Source organism: Barbus barbus (genome assembly GCF_936440315.1).
Source record: "Barbus barbus genome assembly, chromosome: 34".
Taxonomy (NCBI): domain Eukaryota; kingdom Metazoa; phylum Chordata; class Actinopteri; order Cypriniformes; family Cyprinidae; genus Barbus; species Barbus barbus.
Window position 1 is genome coordinate 13,325,282 of NC_136762.1, and position 14,161 is coordinate 13,339,442.

Consider the following 14,161-nt stretch of genomic DNA (forward strand, 5'->3'; position numbering starts at 1 on the left):
CCACTTCGCTCACATACTCTGATCGGACACCACCACACAAATGTGGCTTTTTGTTAATGACTGTCACAGGATTTTACACAGAGTAACAGCTCACTGCCAGTTACAAAATACACTGTAACAGTCAGTCACAGGCAATTCTGATAGCATTTTTCATCAATTAATATCTTAAATTATCCTTCGACTATGTTCTGGCCCGCCATCTAGAGGTAACATTTTTTTTCGGCCCGATGCCAAACTTACTTCCGACCCCTGATGTAGGGTCATCATGGGTTTTGTGATGTATAATGCCATAAATGCAATTGCTGTAATATTGTGAGATAGTAGCGACTGTTTGTAGCACTAGCGTAGCCAGAAATGTTTAAGTTGGTGGGCCAACATAAAACTGGGTGGGCCAGGTGTGTGGCATATGAAAACTGCATGTCAAATTGCCAACAAAAAATACAGCATCAAGGTTCATTACACAGTAAAGCATGCATTAGTAATTTGTTATGTTAATGTTCATTTCAAAATGACTAATTACTAATAGGACATTATTAAAATTAAAAGTTAACATTTAAGAACTTAACATTGTTAAAATTTGCCTGAGCTGATTAACTATGATTAATAAACACGGTAACAAATGTATTGCTAATGTTAGTTAACGTTAACTAACGGACAACCTCTCTTTTGGAACCGAAACGTGAGATGATCCAATATGCGACCACAACATACCTTGTAGCCTACTGGAAATATGTTTAGGATTGTATGATATTAATCAACACACGTGATGTACAACATTTAGTTTACGTAGTAAACAGCAGCACTTTTAATAGCTCACATTTTCAGCCAAGATATAAAAAAGTAAATTAATTTTATACTATATAAAATTATATTTAGTTTGTATTAACTAAATCATGGCTGCAACAACCTAAAACTACAACAAACAAATAAAAATCATACTACTCAGAAAGCTTTGGATTGTTTTATGCCGCGTGTCAGAGACGTAATTATGTCATGGTGTATAGGCTACTGAATTTTGTTCTTGATGGCTGTCTGAAATAACTTATTTTCTAGGCTAGTGCACGATTTCCACAAGGAGTTAAGTGTTCGTAAAACTTTCGCGTGCTGCTGTAAACCCTGGAGGCGGGTCTTGCATTCAGCTGATCATGGTTACATAACTGAAACCGGAGAACTTTGAACTATTAGGAAATGGAGGTTAATGCAAGTTCGTAGTGTTTGCGTGTCAGAAGAATCTTACGAGAGAGAATAAAAGCTGGAAATGTCGTCTGAAGTGTACGACTGCATCGTCATTGGCGCAGGGATCCAGGGGTCCTGCACTGCCTATCAGCTGGCCAAAAACAAGCAGAAAACTCTACTGCTGGAGCAGGTCGGTGCTGTAGGCTATGCAGTATTTCTAAACCATTTGCTCAGTCTTATTATGATTCATCACTTAATTCTAAATGACAGCATTAACACTGTTAGTAAATTTATAAAGGCAAAATACTCAGAAAGAAAGAAATGTAAGAGAGCGAATAATTTTTGCATATATGGATTTGACTATTATGGTAGATTTTGTTATCATTATTAAAACAAATGCAATGCAAGTCCAATAGGATTATTATGAGTGTATTCTTTGAATTCCTTCTTTCTCCCCAGTTTGTTTTGCCCCACTCCAGAGGGAGCTCTCATGGCCAAACTAGGATTATACGGAAAGCCTATGAGGAAGATGTCTACATACAGATGATGCACGAAAGCTATGAGCTCTGGGCTCAGCTTGAGAGAGAAGCAGGTGTTGAACTGTACAGGTGAGTATTTGTAAGCATCTAAGAATGATGATTTTTTTTTCTCCACAATGCAAACATGCAGATGCTGTACAATGGAATTTGCAGACTGTCATAGCCCTCACCAATAACTTTAAAGGAGCATTTTCATTCTAGTCCCTGAGCATCATTTACAGACCATGGGGCGCAGTTGTTTTTACAGTGTCTGAGAGGTGTAATGGATCACGAGTGGATCAAGCCCACTCAGCCTTGATGCAGAATCAGGCGCCTTCCTCTTTCTGTCGCCACTATCCATCTCAGCTCTCTGACGGATGGGTCCTGATCAGAGGCCACCTGTGCCCTTGAGCATCTCAGAGACTGCCGGGCAGCGAGTGAAAAATATGTGCAAAATTTTAAAGAATGCTGGATTTGTTGTCTTCTTTGTACTATTTAGATGACACTTGCTTTCCAAACAAGTTACAGTTATTAAAAATATTACTGATTTGGACAGGATTAGTATTTGTTTAGATGAGAGGGTCATTTGTTTCTGCAGTCATTTGCAAAGTGGGGTTTTGGAGAATAAATCTTCATTTTTGGAGTAAATGCAATAAAGTGACTTGCAATTATCATTTAAGACCAGCAGTAATGATTTTCTTTTTGATTGCATAATGTCAATCAGGGTAATCTACGCTATGGACTCATTTATATGATCATAATTACAGTAAAATCAGTAATGTAATGGCAAAGCTGAATTTTCAGTAGCCATTACTCTAGTCTTCAGTGTCACATGATCTTTCAGAAATCATTCTAATATGCTGATTTGGTGCTCAAGAAACATTTCTTATTTTTATCAATGTTGAAGTCTGGTGTGCTGTTTAATATTTTTGTGGAAACTTATTTCTTTGATGAATAGAACATTTGCATTTCTTTGCAATTGAAATTGTATGACATTATAAATGTATTTACTGTCACTAATGATCAGTTTTAATGCATCCTTACATTATTAAATTATTAATTTCTGTTAACTGGTGGTAGTGTATACACAAAGTATAAACAGTAAGGTTGTGAGAAAGTTCTATGCACTTTTGATTCAGATGGTATTAAAATTACCTCAGCAAAGATCTTGCCCCACCATGATGTGATCCGCCTCTTTGCTATTAGGCACAAGGGCATTGACTAATGTGACATGGAGTCCTTCTTTCAGTGTCCCCAATCAAACACACAGTGAGGGATTCAGTCATAAAATTCTCTGATGAATGACTTGGACCTGTGAACTCATGCTGCCCATGCATCATGATGGCTGGCAGATAAAGTAGGCCTTGAAAAACAGTATCCACAGAAAACAACACGACCATCTATCACACATTGTTGATTTAAAGCCTGTGTTTCTAACCTCTCATCCATACTGCCATAACTCCTCACATTAAGACACCTGCATCACAAGCAGGCGCAGACGGCACATTGCACAATTTATACATGCCTCTAAGCACTTCCACCTAAATCAAGGTACAGCTGTTTAACATGGTTGTCTTATGAACTTCTCCTCGTAGGCGCACAGGCCTACTGGTTATGGGTCCAGAGAATGGAGAGGGTTTCTCACGCCTAAAGGCCACGATGCAAAAGCACAAGATTCCCACAGTGTTTCTGGAGAAGCAGGAGTTCAGCCAGCACATTCCCAATGTGAATCTCGCTGATGGGAACGGAGCACTGATCGACACCTTAGCTGGCGTGCTGTATGCGGACAGAGCCCTCCGAGCTGTGCAGGTCAGCTGATCATATACACTACTGTACAAAAGTTTCGGATCAGTAAGATTGATTGATTGATTTTAAAGAAATTAATACTTTTATATTCAGCATGGATGCATTAAATTGATCAAAAGTGACAGTAAAACACTTATACAAAAAAGTTGCTTAATAAGTAATGTAACTTTGTAACAAAAAAAAATTATATTTTAAATAGATGTTTTTCTTTTTAACTTTTTATTCTTCAAATAATCCTGAAAAAAGTGTCCCGGTTTTCCCAAAAATAATAACCAGAACAACATTTCCAACATTGATGATAAAAAGAAATGTTTTGAGCACCAAAATGATTTCTAAAGGATCATGTGACACTGAAGACTGGAGTAATGTCTGCTGAAAATTCAGCTTTGCCATCACAGGAATAAAATGGAAAATACATTAAAATAGAAAACATAATTCTATTAAAAGGTAGAAGTAAATAAATGAAAAATTAAAAAAAAAAAATAGAAAAGTTATTTTAAATTGTAATAATATTTCACAATATTACTGTTTATTTCTGATTAAATAAGTGCAGCCTGGGTACAAATAAAATCTTCTCTGATCCCAGACTTTTGAACAGCAGTGTAAAATGAGACATTTTCTTGTTTTAGGGAACCATTTTATTAAAATATTTATTTAAAATCATCTCTGGGAGGCCGTTGGAATGTCGCGCATCAATCTTATATTTAGCTTGGCAAGTCAAAGCTATCAGCTGCTCATCTAATTATGTATGCGAAATTAATACATTTGCAACCATTCCAAAACCCGCTTTGGACCAGTTGTGTCTGTCCTCATAGAAGCATCACTGAAATGGATTTTCTCCTCATTGGAGTCAGTAGATCAAATTTAACTCACCATAGCAGTTAAAAAAGGGGCATACAAATGGAAAAAAAAAAAAAAAAAAATCACATGACATGAGTTTTAGGTACAATAAAGGGTTGACATTTGTTTGACATGTCAGATTCCCTTTTTGATGATAAATGCTGTTGTAATTAATAAAATTATTATTTTTTATTCTCAGATAAGTTCAGTTTAAGCAAGTGCTGTGAAATTCAGCACACAGTGCAAATAAATCTCTTACTGTGTGAAAACTCTTAAACTTTCAATGTCAGAAAGGCATTGAGCAATGTTCTTTGTGTACATAACTGTACTTCAGTGTCGCCTTCACCGTGCTTTTTAAAGCTTTCAAAGATAAGATATGGCTGCAAACTAGCTTGTTAAAGGCTCCTTACACCCTATCTAGGGAATATGGCCATGCACTTTTATACACAATGCCTCTCTGAATTCAATAAGCTCTTCCTACAGCAGCTACAGTGTGCAGTGATAAGCTCCCTGTTGGCTCTCACTAAGGAAACTCTTTCATTATCTGTTGCCCGAATCTGACCAGCTTTTTCCAGGTCTAACTGATCCCCGCTGACATCCTTCTGTGTCAAACTCAGCCCCCGTTAAATTTTAACCAAGTCTCTCCTCACTGCTCTGATTAGGATTTTCTGTCATAGATGAGGTGTTTTGAAGAAATTCTGTCTATGCAGTAAAGTTGAGCATGCTGTAGTCAGATTGATTTGAATCTGTTTTCAGAGGCTGTTTCAGTCCTGTGGGGGTGTGATAAAGGACGGGGAGAAAGTGATTGACATCAGGCCTGGTGCAGAGGTCACTGTAACGACGGGCTCTGGAGTGTACAGAGGGAGGAGTCTGGTGATCACTGCGGGACCCTGGGCCAACACTCTACTGACACACACAGGACTGCAGCTCCCGCTCAAGGTTCAGCAGACATCCAGCCACCCCTCTTTCATTCATTCATTCATTCATTCAATTAACTGATTACCTTCTTTCTTCCATACATTCTGTTTTCTTTCTTTCTTTCTTTTACATTAATTCATCCATCCATTTGTTGATTTCTTTCTTCACCTATATACTCTATTTCATCCATACATTTATTCATTTACTGCCCTTTTTTATTCATCCGCACATCCATCCATCCATCTTTTTAGTTTTCCTTACCTACACTTTTTTTTTTCTTTCTTTCTCTTTCTTCTCTTTCTTTCTTTCTTTCTTTCTTTCTTTCTTTCTTTCTTTCTTTCTTTCTTTCTTTCTGCTATTCATCCTTTTGTTATATTTTCATCTGCTTACACTCTTTATTTTACCATATTTATTTACTCTTTTTTTCATCCATTCATTCATTTACTCCCCTTCTTTCTTCCCATCCATCCAATTTTTTTCATTTCTCTTACATGTGTACGTATGTACGTTCGTTCATTCGCTTTTTTTTCTTTCTTTCTTTCTTTTCACATTATTTCTTTCAGCTATCCAGCCATATTTTTCATCACCTGCTTAGCCTCTTTATTTTACCATATTTATTTACTCGTTTTCCAGTCATTCATCTACACATTTACTCTTTCCTCCCATCTATTTTTTTTATTTCTCTTACCTTCATTCATTCTTTCTTTCCTTTTTTCTTACTTTCTTCACTTATTTATCCTCTTTATTTCATCTGTTTACTAATTCACTCTCATTTACTAATTTTTTCCATCCATCCATGCATTTACTCCCCTTCTTTCTCTCTTCCGTCCAGCCACCTATCCATCCATGCATCCATCTGTTTATTCATTTACTCCCCTTTTTCCCCCCAACTGTCTGCCATCCATCCATTTAATTTTTCTCACCTACACAATTTTTCTTTCTTTCTTTCTTTCTTTCTCTCTTTCATCCTTTTGTTATATTTTCACCTGTTTACACTATTTTACCATATTTATTTACTCCCCTTCTTTCTTCCCATCCATCCATTTCAAGCGTTCGTTCTCTTTCTTTCTTTCTTTCTTTCTTTCTTTCAACCATCAATTTACACACCTTTTTTTCTATAAAGGCATCATGGAACAATATATCAGTGTGAAATGTCTGGGTTTGGGAAAACAGGTTCTGAAAAAATGGAAGCATGGGAATATATAAGGCATATTGACATAGCTTGTGAAACACACACAGGCACATATAGATTGATCTGGATTACACCCCTGGGCAGAATGAAAAGTGAGTTATGTGTGAATGCACAGAAGCCACCCTATACTCACCTCCCGATCCTATAAACAGCTCCCAGAGTCTCCAGTCCACGAGATCTCTTATGTGTTACACGCCACGAGAGAAGTGATGGAAAAAGAATTGTGTGTTAGTTAAACTCCGAATTGGACCTAGAATTGGAATTGCATTTTTCAAGAACGCACAGACTTAAAAGTCTGCGCTTGGGTGAGCACAACAATATATGAACAATGAATTTGTGCACTGGCGAATTTTTGTGGTCTCTGAATGAGAAGACAGACTGGACTATTCTGAGCTAGCGATTTCTTACTGCTTATTACATTTACTCTAAAGTGAGTTAAAGGGATAGTTCACAAAAAAATCAAATCTGTCATTAATTACTCACTCTTAGGTCCAAACCCATAAGACCTTCATTCATCTTCATACACAAATGAAGATATTTTTGATGAAATCCGAGAGCTTTCTGACCCTGCATAGACAGCAACGCAACTGAAATGTTCAAGGCCCAGAAAGGATGTAACATCAGTGGTTCAACCTTAATTATATGAAGCTACGAGATCACTTTTTGTGCACAAAGAAAATAATCTGCATGAACTTGACGTAAAAAAAGACTTTGAATCTCTCGTTTTTATTCCGGGCAGGTTGTAAAGATTAACGTATGCTACTGGAAGGAGAAGATCCCAGGCACCTACAGTGTTGGCCAGAATTTCCCATGTTTTATAGAGATGGAGCCAAAAGAGGGGGAATATGATATTTACGGCCTTCCATCCAATGAGTATCCTGGACTAATGAAGGTGAGTGACAGGAGGGATGCTGTTTTTAAAAGAACAGGTTTGATTAAAGCCATGGCCTAATGGTTAACTTTGTAGTGCTCAGTTTCAAGTCTTACAATACAATAAAAGGAAAATATTACACGCTCAAAATTAAGCAAAATGAAATTTGGCATCTATGTAGCAAAATTACTAAAACTAAAATAAAAACAAATTAAAGCTAAATATAAATAACCAATTACAAAAAAATACCAAAATTATCACTTAAAATTAGAAAAGTTTATTTATATATATATATATATAAATAACTTTAGCCTGCTTTCCTGTTTGTACAACATTTTTTTATTTGAAAGACCACTTCTCCATGGAAACAATAGATATAGCCTGTCTTAAACCGCTATATCAGTATGTACCACAGACCATTGCATTAATGCAATTGCCTGCCCACATCTCATAAAAAAGCCACCAGAGACCGATAGTCTCTGATAGTCCATAGTTTTCATTTTTTGTTAATTAATCCACAATTCCCTCATGTAGCAATACAGCACACATCTCCACTCAGAGTTCGAGTGCATCAGATGCAAGCCCAAACAGGAGTGCTTCTATAGCTCTCTGAATGGATCCATGGACCTCAATGCTTTTACAAAAGCAGAGAAGCAGCACTTTCCTCTGGTCTGTTCTCCCAGTACTAATGGCCTGGTTTCAGTATGCGGGAGAGCCCAGCAGGAGTCTTCAGTCTCATCACACTTAGCAAGGCTGAATGGGAGAGCACAGATGGCTGTGTCATGTTAGATGCATTATGTCTGCTCCAGTCGCTGGGGCCTGGCTTCTGCACATATATCTGCTGCTCCTCCAAGCATACCGAGCGGTGGATCACAGATCCGTAATGTATCATAGGTCAGATTGTTTTTATGGATCATAGTGTGCGTGCATGTGTCTGAGCAGGTGTGTTACCACATGGGCAGTGAGACCGAACCGGATGAGCGAGATAAACTGACGGATAGAGGGGACATCGATATTCTGATGCGTTACGTCACCCGCTGTCTCCCTGGGCTGGTGCCAGTGCCTGCTGTGGTGGAGGGCTGCATGTACACGGTGAGTCGCTTCATTACTCGTCCTCCGGTACCATCACTGTGTGTCTGGACCAAACTTTCATTCTCATGTGGAGAGAAGAAAGATATTTGAATGCATGGCTCATATTTTATTCTGACATTTCATTTGATTGAACGGTTGCTGGAATTGAACCAAGCCATTTATTTTGGTTCTACTTGGGTTTTAAATTGATTTTTTTTGTTCTAGACACTCAGAATTATAGCACATATTAACCAGACACACCTGATACGGTGACAAGCCATTAAAGCTTTTTCTACCATGAAAATCTGACTTTTTGTCCTAACCAGATGCGACCACAACAGGATATTTTCTGGGTCGCTTGATTTCGATATCTATTTCCTGTTCAACGTGAAATCTCATCTCTCTGAAGTCCTGTGTATTACAGTGAACATTAAAAATTATGATTTACGGGCCTTGAAATGTCATTAAAATATATAATAACTTAAAAGTATATTATTAATAATATTAATAGTAAAAAATATATAGTATTGTTTTATTCATTAAAAATAATTTCAAATTAAAAAAACATTAAATCATTTACTGGAATAAAATTAAAATGACCATTACAGTAATGAGAATCATCATAAAAAAATATTTTCTTGACAGATGCATGCTGACAGATGCTTGGTAATGGAAATTCACTGGTCGAAAAAAGTGGGAACCTTGTGACTGTGTCACATCATGTTGTGGTTTCACATTCAGTGTGGACAGACAAATTGCTTGTCATGGGAAACTTGTCGCATCGCATCTGGTTGGGACGTGGTTAGCCTCTCATTTTATGCATCAGTACATAAAAAAAGTTAGTTCTTTCAGAGCAGGTTTTCAGTTGCTTTGTAAACTTCTGCATGACCAAACAAAGTTTCCATCCTGATGGCTGAAATGAAAAAATAAAACAAACAGCTTACAAATGCAAGGTACAATCACATCAGTCATGGAAAAGGACAGCGGTGATGGAACACAACCTAAATCCTTTATGAACTGCCCTTGACTGCCCTGTCAGGAGCTCCACAGAACGCCGAGATAAAGTTCAGTATTAAAGCAAGAAACTGAGTGGAACCGTATAAAACGGTTACCTAGCAGAATGATGCACAGAGCTGTCCTCTTCGATACCATCTACTGAACAACATCACTGTCAGCCAACCATAGTATATTGATTATTTTCGTACTTAAAAGGAAAAATATAAAGTGGTTAATCAAAGAATAATTTCTGTTGAATAGGTTTATGTTAGTAGTATTCAGAAATTACATTTGTTTCTGAATCTTTAGAAGTGAAGTGACTAAGTTTGGGGTCTGTAGGATTTTTTTTTTTTTGAAAGTCTCTAATGCTCACAAAGGCTACATTTATTTGTTCAAAAGTACAGTAAAAACACAAATATTGTTAAATATTATTACAATTTCAATTGGAATATATTTTAAAATGTAATTTAATTCTATGATGGCAAAGCTGAATTTTCAGCAGCCATTTCTCCAGTCTTCAGTGTCACATGATCTTTCAGAAATTATTCAAATATGATGATTTGGTGCTCAAGAAACATATCTTATTATGATCAATGTTGAAAACAGTTTTAAAAAAATTGTCACATTTTTTACTTTTTTTTTTCCAAGCTTCTTTTAATCAACAAAAATAATTTTTGTAGCATTATAAATGCTTTTACTGTAACTTTTGACCAACTTAATGCATTATTGCTGAATAAAATGATTAATTTCTTAAAAAGAAAATAAATCTTACCAAGCCCAAACCTTTAAATGGTATGATACACCCCAACTAGGCATTCAATTAAATGTTTGTCATTCCTAAATCACTTAGTCAATTTGTTCATTAGCAATTTCAGGAATGTAGTGGCTTATCTCTTAAGTAGCTTTTTAATTTTTAAGTTAAATTCAAACAGTGCTCATAATTCATGCTGCGTGCATGTTCAGAGTACAAAAAGGTCAAATATTTGCAGAAATAATTATCATCCAGTCTTGATTTTTAACAATCCCCTGCTTGGTTGTTTGTAGGTCACGCCAGACCATAACTTCGTCCTTGATTCCCACCCAACCTACGGCAACATCATCATCGGTGCTGGATTCTCAGGTCAGTTCGAACACTAATGAACTCGGCACGCACCCGTCCCTGTAAAACACAGCCACACGTGCTCACGTCGACTGGAAGAGCTATCCGCACTTTTTAATGAGGGAACGGAACAGGGCGCTAGTGAAGGACAGGAAGCGAAGCCCCGAGTGCGGGTGCCTTTTATCATCTAATTAAAGGAGGTTGCTGGCTCCCTGGGTCCTACGTGCTCCCAAACGCGCCTCTCAGGGGGCCAAAGGGCTCACCTGGCATTTGTTCCATCTGTTCCCATCACCTCCTCCTTAGACTAATTATGGGGCTAATTAAATTCCACTGGTAATCACTTCAGAGAAGCGCTGGTTAGCAACATGGGGCACGGAGAGAGGTGTTTGGTGGGAAGGGGTTAGAAAAATACAGTACAGCGGAGCACTACTGTGGCGGCACGGTGTAGCTATTAATCTTGTAACGCATTGTCCCGGTTAAAGGAGGTGTCACAGGAAGCTTTGTGTGGCTGCCTCACTGTACCGGTACCATCCCAATGCTCTGGTACGTCGCGCACTAATGATTTATGACATATATTCTTCTGCCTTAATAATACATTACAACTCTGATAGGAGCGGAGGAATGCTCACTATTAACCTCTCCCTGCCTCTTCTCGTTTTATTGTCTGCCATAATGACAGTGTTTCGCCTCCCCGCTGCACTCCTGCCCTCAGCGCAGCTGTTGTATTTGCAGCTTGGGAAAAACTAAAGGGTGCGAATTGGATTCGTTTCAGGGGCAAACACACAGACCGTAGCTTTTGGATGGGAAGTTGCCCCTCTTTCCACCCGGAATTTGTCTCAAGCCAAGCTCTGAGCTCAAGGCCCTCCGGTTGCCATGGAGACCCAGTCACATCAGTGGGGTTTAAGGAAGAACAGAGACCGTCTGCCGGTCAGAGCCATATCCACTCACAGCCCAGCCATGAAGACTTCAAACGGCCACCCAATCCGCAAAGGCAAGAGCCGAGAGCGTCGGAGAAGAATGCAGTGCATTTTAAACATCTTACCCAGCTCCATCTCCGTCTTAAAGGGATCGTTCACCTGGAAATGAAAATTCTGTCATCATTTACTCTAAAGTATGACTTACTTTAGTTTGTGGCGCACAGAAGGTTGTGCAGGTTGTTCTTTTCCATGTAGTTACTGTATAATAAATGGGGACTAAAGCTGTCAGTGCTTCAAAAAAGAAAAAAAAGCAGTCTCTATGACCAGTCGTACAATAGCTTTGTGTGAGGTACAGACCAAAATTAAATCATTATTCACTCATAATCCTTCCCTCCAGTGGACTGTTAATCATTTTGACTTGATCATTATGTCAATGTTAAATTTGAAAACCAGGTCAGTTTTGTGAACTCTATCAGCTGATTTATTAAAGAGAAAATCACATTGTTCATGAATCAGATATTACTATATCTCATGAAATTAAAAAGAACATTTCGGACTGATATTAAGATTTTCAGTGAATAAAATAACTTGCATTTTAATCGCTCACAAAACTGTTATATAGCATTAAAAGACCTGAAATATAGTGCATGTTTCATATGGACCAATTTCATGATACTTTTATGGTGTTTTTACATTCCTTTAGAAGCAGAAGTCTCTGTTCATTGTAATTGCATGTAAAATATGGACATTTACACTACCTTTCAAAATTTTGGGGTTAGTAAGATGATACTTTTATCCAGCAGTGACGCATTAAATTAATAAAAAATATGAAGCAGCACAACCGTTTTCATCATTTTTCATTTTTATAATAAGAAATGTTTTTGTTTTTTGGAGCAGCAAATCAGCATATTAGAATGATTACTGAAGGATCATGTTACACTGAAGACTGGAGTAATGCTTAAAAATCAGTTTGCCGTCACAGGAATAAATTACGTTTTTGAATATATTTAAATAGAGAACAGCTATGTAATAACATTTCACAATATTACTGTTTTTACTGTATTTTTAATCAAATAAATGCAGCCTTGGTGAGACTTCTTTCAAAAACATCTTATAAAAAAATCTAACTGCCCCCAAACTTTTAAATGGTAGTGTACATTATTCCAAATTTCTCCTTTTGTGCTCCAGTGAAAGAAAAAAAAAAGATATGTATGGAATTAAATGTAGGTGAGTAATAATGACAGAATTTTCATTTTAAGCTAAAATTATCTTTAACACACCAGAGAAAACATGCATGTACACAACCATGCTATAATGAATCCTCTGACAGTCCACTTTCTTCAATAAGGGAGAAAAAGTTTCTTAATTTAGCATTTTGCCAAAACCCACCCAAAAGACAAATGTCCTGTGACAGCGGGTGTGATGGTGCCAGCATGATTTTAGGGTTTTTTTCTCTTTCTCTATGCTCTCTCATGCAAAGGCTTTCTGAGCCAGACAGTGGACGACAGATAAATGGCTATTTATAGAGGGGCCGCTGTACATTTCCGTGAGGTTTGCTGCTTTTACCCCAGTGTATTGAATGAATGTAAACTCCATCCTATGATGAGTCACCTCTTAGCAAATGTGATTTGTTTTTTTATCATTCTTTCTCTGCAGGCCATGGCTTCAAGTTCGGCCCTATCATAGGGAAATTGCTCTCTCAGTTGGCCATGGGGCAGGTTCCCTCATGTAACCTCTCACCTTTCCGTATTCAACGTTTCCAGTCTCACGCCAGATCATCACTTTGAATCCAAGAGCCTACAATGACAGCTACATTTAATATAATAAAACAATGTAAAACAATGTCTGAATGGTAATGTGCTGTTAATTCATATATGCTTTTTTTCTGTAATATCAGGGCTGTGTCAATTAACATTAGATTAAAGATGTGCAAAAAAGAAATATTCTTTCCCACGGAATCCTGTGTGTGTGTGTGTGTGTGGATGGTGTTGTGGACTTGTGCCGTTGAAGTGATGTGCTTTCAAGCTGCCTTGTTACCAGGCTAAGAAGTTGACTTCCACCACCTTATTGCACAATTATAACATGTGAAATGATAAAAATACCATAGGCTTTATGAAGAGATGGAGATTGTATACGCGCTAATTATGTTTCTAGGTAACAGCCTGTTTTATATTGTTTCTGTGTAAACTTGGTGAGTCTAACTGCTTTTATTGTTATTTTTTAAATCTTTATATAATATTTTTCTTTGCATTGCATTTTGTCCAGTTAATATTTCTAAAAGAGAAGCATGGGGGCGGTTTTTTTCTAACCATTACTGATGATTTAATGTTTGTATATAAAATTAAAGCCATATTAATCCATTTTCATGCACATTTGAATTAAAAAGTAATTTATTACTTTTTTTAATACTTGGGGTTATTATAGTTCACTAAACATAAAACCATAAAAAATGTCATTACTGAACATTAAATCAAAATGTAGTCTAATTTTTTTTATTACAGCTAGTGGCATAGGCAGCATTTCTCATTTATTTAGTTTAACTTAATGTACTAAAATAACTAAAACAATTAAAAACTGCAGACATTTCCTTAAAAAATGGACAACAATTAACAGACAACAAAATTACACGTTTAAAATTACAGTTAATATTGAAAATATAAAAAAATAAAAAAACAAACAACTTAGAAAATTATACATTAAATTACATTAAGTTACAAATTTGAATTAATTTTTAGAAAAAAATTATAAATCGTATAC

At 36.9% G+C, this 14,161-nt stretch overlaps 1 protein-coding gene across 4 annotated transcripts; it reads left to right on the plus strand.

Moving 5' to 3' along the window:
* The first annotated feature begins 1,137 nt into the window (after positions 1 to 1,137).
* Positions 1,138 to 13,811, plus strand: LOC306854325 (peroxisomal sarcosine oxidase-like). Of its 4 annotated transcripts, none has more exons than XR_013782819.1 (8): positions 1,138 to 1,366; positions 1,636 to 1,784; positions 3,290 to 3,503; positions 5,097 to 5,279; positions 7,190 to 7,342; positions 7,856 to 8,413; positions 10,433 to 10,508; positions 13,061 to 13,335. XR_013782819.1 is itself a non-coding variant. In XM_079392234.1 (8 exons), exons 1-8 carry the CDS (start codon positions 1,259 to 1,261, stop codon positions 13,189 to 13,191), a joined length of 1,164 nt encoding a protein of 387 aa, XP_079248360.1. In that variant the 5' UTR covers positions 1,138 to 1,258; the 3' UTR covers positions 13,192 to 13,811. The 4 variants fall into 4 exon arrangements, 2 of the variants coding, with proteins under 2 accessions (XP_079248360.1, XP_079248361.1); XR_013782820.1 differs by lacking the exon at positions 13,061 to 13,335 and adding an exon at positions 11,260 to 11,478; XM_079392234.1 differs by having other exon boundaries at positions 8,264 to 8,413; positions 13,061 to 13,811.
* The last annotated feature ends 350 nt before the right edge of the window (positions 13,812 to 14,161 follow it).